This window comes from Gadus morhua, chromosome 22 (genome assembly GCF_902167405.1).
Source record: "Gadus morhua chromosome 22, gadMor3.0, whole genome shotgun sequence".
In the NCBI taxonomy this organism is placed as follows: Eukaryota; Metazoa; Chordata; class Actinopteri; order Gadiformes; family Gadidae; genus Gadus; species Gadus morhua.
The window spans coordinates 21,804,049-21,811,548 of record NC_044069.1 but is presented as its reverse complement, the minus strand read 5'-3'; the positions used below and the strand labels follow the sequence as shown (position 1 = coordinate 21,811,548).

At 43.9% G+C, this 7,500-nt stretch overlaps 1 protein-coding gene across 1 annotated transcript in view; it reads right to left on the bottom strand.

Annotated features, from left to right (window-relative positions):
• The window catches only part of gabbr2 (gamma-aminobutyric acid (GABA) B receptor, 2), a gene marked incomplete in the record, with an annotated part of 189,734 nt that overhangs the window by 52,468 nt on the left and 129,766 nt on the right, over window positions 1-7,500 (bottom strand). Inside the window, 3 exon segments of the mRNA XM_030347822.1 lie at window positions 2,401-2,508; window positions 4,301-4,433; window positions 6,086-6,236. Coding sequence (XP_030203682.1) covers window positions 2,401-2,508; window positions 4,301-4,433; window positions 6,086-6,236 — 392 coding nt within the window.

Genomic DNA, 7,500 nt, shown 5'->3' with positions numbered 1-7,500 from the left:
CGGGTGAGGGGGAGTGAATCTTGAAACAGGATGCGAGTTCGGAAGCAACGCGTTTGTTTGCATATGGGCATAGCCAGCTGGACCTGGATTGAAAAGGAAATGGTGTGCATTGCTTATTTGATATCTGTGTGGTATTTCTATTGTTTTGTATATTTTGAACGATCTATAATCGACTATTGATATTGTTCCTCAATCACCAGAACAATAAAGTTCACTTCTTGATTGATTTATTCGTAATGGTTGGGTTTAGGATGTAGGGCGGCAGTAGCTCAGGAGGCAGAGCGGGTTGACTGGAAACCAGAAGGTCACTGGTTCGATCCCCGGCTCCTCCTGGCTGAGTGGCGAGGTGTTCCTGAGCGAGATGCCTCACCCTGACTGCTCCTGACGAGCTGGCTGTCGCCCTGCGCGGTTGACTCCACCGACGTGTGTGAGTGTGTGAATGAATGGTTATGAGTCGCTTTGGATAAAGGCGTCAGCAATATCCTCTAAATGTAAATAGAATGTAAGAGTGAGGCGTTGCACCTCGATTACAGTCTACTTATCTGGAAGTGACTGAGACCAGGCAGCAGAGTCATTGTGTAAACCAGTGACATCTTTGAAGGATACAACCTTCAATTACCCCTGATCTCTTTAGCCTTTGGCCATCGTCGGAATAGTGGTCCCCAAACCCCACTGCCGTTTAAATAAATGGGGTTTCAAAAGCCAATCCATCCATCTAACCCAATCCATGAAATCCTTGAATCCATTGATCTTATTGATCTTAACTTATTGATGTACTGAACAACACAATGTGCGTGGGTGCATGCAGGTTATCCTACTGATAAAGGGAGGCACCAACCATTTGAACACCTAAAGAAAGTTTCATTAATGGCATTAAGATTAAACCAGTTAGGTGATTTTAGGTACATTTGTATTCCTCTTCATTCAGAGCTCACACATACAGTTACACTTATCAAAACACAGATAATGGCATTTATTTCTCGGGTAGTTTTGAATATTTAATACTCAGGGGGTGAGATTGAATTCACTGTTATAAAGGCACTTAGCAATCTATCCTAATGAGGTGATAATGCCTGCATGTGTGACGGGGAAACTAATCGCAGCATGTTGTAGCAAATAATACATCAAGCACTTGCGAAGTTGTCTCCTTAAATGTGTTAATTGAAACCAAATTGAGAATGGTGTGATATCTTTGCAGTGCATTTTTTTCCATTTAGTATTCATTCATATCGTGTTTCAGTTTGTGTACATCTACAACGGCAATGTGAAACAAACTCAGGGTTTAAGTGTATCACCTTAACCGTAACCTATTAATTAGGTGATCTGATATTTGTTAAATGAAAATAGTTAACATATTTGGGGAATTGACAAGGGGTTAAGAAGCAAACTACATTTAGACCGTTGAAATGTTTCTTTTGGCTCTGTGCTCATGGCAGAAACTAACTATAAACTAATTGAGGCACAGTTGGATAAAAACAACCGCAAAACACCATTTGAGTCCCATGTTTAATTCAGTGCAAACCCATTTGTGAGCGCTGTCTGGGTAAAGCACTGCGTGAACTTGTGGATAAAACAGCAAATCTATACCAAAAAAAAATCTACCAAGAATGCCCGTATCTTGGCACAAGAAACGCATGTCGCAAAGCATCAAAAGCACCAGATGCTATTCAAGCGGCCTTTTTGACAAACACCATAACCTCGTTTATGACAAGATTATCAACAAAGATGTAATTTTCTTTTAAATTCTTCTTCCTCATCATATCCAGGTTTCCAAAAGCCACTCGTTTTTTTCTCCCTCTCCCTCCACCTTCAGCAGATGTACGTGGTGTAATAATAAAAGGTTTAGAGGGAGCTAAGCGAGGGAGCTATAACGGCCAATTATAATGCGAGCTCATTTTGCTAAGAGGACGATTCAATTTACACTTCCTCATTCGTTTGGTCAGAGGATGTGTTGACAGCTCCCTCTAACTGTGTCCATCCTCTGCCTAATCACATCACACAGCACAGAGGTTTTACATGCATCATGGTGAAACGTTTTTTTTTTCAATCTTGAGGAGTAACTATTCCACTAACACATACATAGAAACATTTTTTTCTTGTCTTACTGATTTATCTTGCTACTCTGGCACTCTGCGGTATTTTTAGAAATGAGGTTTTGCAGCAGTTACATTTATTTTTAGTGGATTTGAATTGCATGCCTTTGTTGTTCTCCGCCTCACTTGTGAGTGTGTTTGGATAACAGGAGTCTGCTCATTGACTCGACATAAAGAAAGTGATACACATCATATATTGGGAATGGCGATATGAAATGATGTGTCACAATATAACCATATCAACGTGAACAAATATGTCAATATGCAAGAAGACTACTTGAAAAAGACGCTAATGATTCAGCTCTACCTTCTTCTTCATCTTCACGTTCTTGAAGATGGCGTGCACCCTCCAGGTCTTGGCAAACATGGCGCCGAAAGCCGTGGTGTAGCCGACAATGAGGATCCATGTACGAACCTGAAGACAAAACACACATACACACAAAAGCACACACACAAACACACACAGACTTAGTACTGACTCTGTTCCCCAAGGGCGCTTAGAATAATAGCTGTAATCTGTTTTTTTTTACATTTACCTATTCAATTCTATGCTAACTAGAAATAGTGTGTGTTATAAAAATAGAGCGCGGTTGTTATAAAAATAGAGAGCGCCTTCATGAAATTAATGACAAAACCTTCCACCGACACCTGTGCTATATAAGCAGGGATTCAGACAATTTATTCATCAGCTATGTGTGTGTGAGTGTGTGTGTGTGTGTGTGTGTGTGTGTGTGTGTGTGTGTGTGTGTGTGTGTGTGTGTGTGTGTGTGTGTGTGTGTGTGTGTGTGTGTGTGTGTGTGTGTGTGTGTGTGTGTGTGTGTGTGTGTTGATGCATGCCTGAGTGCATGTGTGTGCATGAGTGTATGTGTTTGTGTGCGCACACGTGCATACAGCATACCCCGTACATCCTCCCACATCCTACATCCTCATTCCTTTTATGTCTCATTCTCTCTGCCATCTACAAAGCAGTGCAAAACAGAGGGGGGTAGGCGCTACGTGCGTGTGTGTGGGTGTGTGAGTCCTTGTGTCCGGTGTGTGAGGGATGAGCAAAGGGAGGCTGGAAAACAATTACAGAGGCACCTATTCACAGAGCAAGTGTGGCGAATATTGATTGGTGGAGGATGGATCAACCTGTGTGGCTCTCAGCCTCAGCATCAGCTCTGACTGTTGCAGAGCTTTAGCGAGGTGATGCAGCCACATACGTGCTCAGAATAATGTTGCTTTGGTGTGTGCGAGTGTGTCTGTGTGTGTTTGTGTGTGTGGTTGTGTTTGTGTTTCTGTGTAGATTTGTGTTTGTGTTTGCTTATGTGTGTGTGTGTGTGTGTGTGTGTGTGTGTGTGTGTGTGTGTGTGTGTGTGTGTGTGTGTGTGTGTGTGTGTGTGTGTGTGTGTGTGTGTGTGTGTGTGTGTGTGTGTGTGTGTGGATTTGTGAGTGTGTATTTGTGAGGGTGTGTGTGTGTGTGTATTTTCGGAAAGGTGGTATCTCAGTGGAAAGCTTTTATCACTTGAATCAAAACTTTAATTAATCCAGCAACTGAAATAGTCACATTCCAGAACTGGCTTGGGGAGAAGCTTAATTTGAAATAGAGAGAGAGAGAGAGAGAGAGAGAGAGAGAGAGAGAGAGAGAGAGAGAGAGAGAGAGAGAGAGAGAGAGAGACAGAGAGAGAGAAAGAGAGAGAGGAGAGAGAGAGAGAGAGAGAGAGAGAGAGAGAGAGAGAGAGAGAGAGAGAGAGAGAGAGAGAGAGAGAGAGAGAGAGAGAGATTCCATCCTAGATAATTATCTGCCAATGTCTTCACTCACTGCACACAGTATCCTGACTAATGTGTTGTTGTGTTTGTGGCAGAATCATTCCCGTTAGTGTAGATGTCATCGTGGTTGTTACAGTTCCCGGCCCCGTGCACTCTCCCTCTGTGAATGAAGACTCATGCCATCGGAAACACACTACTTCCAAACTGAAAGTAAAAGGAAGTGTATAGTGTATAAGCTGGCTCACTTCTTCCCTATACACTCAATTCCAAATTATGACATGACTTTAAACTACAATTTTAAATGCTTCTCTTCTCTTTTCACGCTTTCTTAAACCGTCAGTCATGCGGTTATAGTGGGGGTGTTAAAGGAAATATCATGTGCCACGCTTCGGAAATAACCGTGGAGTCCACTGGATTTTTCAGCGAGAGTGAAAAAGTAAAAAAAGAGTTCCACTCACCGTGCAGAGAGTCTCAAACTCCTTGTCGGAGACGAAGCCTCCGTCGAGACCGAAGAGGAAGATGGACGCGTAGGACAGCATGCCTCCCAGGATGATCAGGTTGTTCATGTAGGGACTGGACATTTTGATCATTCTGGTGAGACAGGAACACTCACTGTTAGAACCAGGTTAGAGCATGGCAGTAAACCTCGACGGGCTGCCCCGTTATTGGAGGATAATGTATAACCAGTGCCTAAGTGGACTGTGTTCCAATAAGGGGACTGCCCGCAGTGGGTTCCTCCACTGGTACCACCGTAAGCAGCAATCATTAGATATGAGTTGCTTTCGTCCGTAACATTATTGGCTTTTTAACGGCTTAATCAGCTGAAATTAAAATATGAATCCACAGAGCTTTTAGTATTTTATTTTTTGTGAAGTGGAAGAAACATCTGGTCAATGTTACTGCTGGTTTTGTAGCGCATCGATCTGAGACTGTCTAAAGGCAGAGGTGTCCCCTTATTAAAAAAGATTGCATCGCCTTCGAAGGTTATTGACCAAACAGGATCCAGTGTTCACCAACGCTGTGGTAATAAACAAAGTGAACTCAACATCTTCATCACTCTGGGGAATAAGGAGAACTTACTACTGTTAGAATAACTATTAAACTAGAATAGAGTAGACCACAATAGGCTACTGGACTAGACATCTTGATCATTCTGGAGACCAAGGAGAACTCGGTATTATGATACTAATTATAATATCAGACTAAAGTAGACTGCAATAAACTAAAGGACTAGACATCTTGATATACAAATATAGACACCTACATAAAGGTGGACTATAGTAGATTAGATCAGATCAGACAAGATTTCAATAGACTAGAAAAGACAATAGACTAGCCTCAATTAGACTACACCTGCCTAGACTACACTAGGCTAGACCTGACTCCAACAGACTAGGCGTGACTACAATAGACTAGACCTGACTACAATAGACTAGACCTGAATGGACTACAATAGACTAGAACTGACTACAATAGACTAGACCTGACTACAATAGACTAGACCTGACTACAATAGACTAAACCTGAATAGACTTCAATAGACTAGAACTGACTACAATAGACAAGACCTGACTACAATAGACTAGACCTGAATATACTACAATAGACTAGAACTGTTTACAATAGTCTAGACCTGACTAGACTACAATAGACTAGACCTGACTATAATATACTAGAACTGACCACAATAGACCAAACCTGACTACAATAGACTAGACCTGACTAGACTACAATAGACTGGACCAGAAGACACAAGGCTAGATTAGGAAGTCATTCAAAACATGCTAGCCATTTTCTTTTAATCTCAATGAAGACTAGTACATCATGTCACGTTCACAAACAGTCCAAATGAAAGCTCTTTGTCCCTCAACGGCCCTCTTACATCTTACCTTCGACTCAGACACCCCCCACCCTTGATGATTATCTCTGATTTCCCACCCAACAAAACAATATGACAAACATTGTGTGTTTAAATGAGTGAGTGAGTGAGTGAGTGAGTGAGTGTGTGTGTGTGTGTGTGTGTGTGTGTGTGTGTGTGTGTGTGTGTGCGTGCGTGCGTGCGTGCGTGCGTGCGTGCGTGCGTGCGTGCGTGCTTGCGTGCGTGCGTGCGTGCGTGCTTGCGTGCGTGCGTGTGTTTGTGCGTGCGTGCGTGCGTGCGTGCGTGCGTGCGTGCGTGCGTGCGTGCGTGCTTGCGTGCGTGCGTGCGTGCGTGCGTGCGTGCGTGCGTGTGTGTGTGTGCAGACCTGTGGTTGCGGTTCTTGATGTTGAAGAAGAGGAAGGCTCCGGCCATCAGCATGCCCAGGATGGTGATGGTGGACAGGATGCTGTACAGTGGCACGCTGATGTGCCGCCGCTGCAGCCGCACAAAGGTGCGGTCCTTCGGAGGCTCCACTCCTAAAACCCAGGTCAACCGTCAGTGGCTGATTGTGTACCACGATAAACACCAAGATGGTGAAGACGTTGTGTCTCCCCTCCCACCCCTCCTGCTAACTGTATTTTGTATGTCCTGCCACTTAATGTACACACTTGTTGTGTATCATACTTAGGTATAGTAGTTAGGTGTGTAGCATCTTATCCTAGCTATCTTTGTTGTCTACGGGGAATGTGTTAACCTAGCGACTGCACTATGAACATCCTTATTGTACCGACAGTGGTATATTGTTGTTTCAAATTCTTCTGACAAATGAGTCGCTTTCAATAAGAGGGTCTGCTAAACGCCCTAAATGTAAATGTAAATGTAAATCATCATGACTATGAATTTGAAGGTGGGATAGTGTCGTTGATAGGGGGCAGGATATTGTAGTGCTAGCGTGTTCGACTCCCGTCCAAAGGGCTTAGGGTTGATCTTAAAGGTCCAACATGTAGGCATCCTGGCGCAAGATGTATCTGAATTAAATCAAGTCAGAGGAGTGATCAATTAAGTAATGGAGGGGGAGGGGGGCGGGGTTATCATTGATTGGCGCTGGATGCAGCCTAAAAGGAAGTGGGATTCCAAAAACGCAGCAGGCTCAAGGGAAAGGTCAGAGCGGTATTTACTCCTGGTCTTTCTCAGGCTCAGTTACCTTCTCACACATACACACTATTTTATTTTATATTAATGCTCTTCTCGGTGGAGCAAGTTAAACACTGGCCTTTGCTGAATTGTCCTTTTCAGGCCCCAGGAAGCTGTGATATAGCAGCACGGTCGTTCATCAATTTTAAGGTGAAGAGCCAAAGTATTGGTCTTTCCCATCCTGACCGCTGGAACGCTGGGCTTTCTTATCTCTAGTGGCCGCTAGCATTGCTAATTGATGCCAGGGACATCCTTATGGATCTTAGCTTGAGATAGAGAGAGAGAGAGAGAGAGAGAGAGAGAGAGAGAGAGAGAGAGAGAGAGAGAGAGAGAGAGAGAGAGAGAGAGAGAGTACACCGGACAATGAGCGAGAGAGAGGGAGAGAGAGGGAGGGGGGAGAGAGAGGTAAAGCACAACAGACAGAGAGGAAGCAGGATGCAGCGAGAGGCAGAGGTGTGTTTGTGTGTCGGTGTGATGGTGACGTGTTGGGATATGCATTGAACAGTTTACAGTACGTAAACACGGGCTAAAAGCGGCCATGGGTTAATAATTCAGCCAAGCAGAGTGCTCCTGAGTGCCCTGAATCCTATGGAGAGAGCAGGGCCA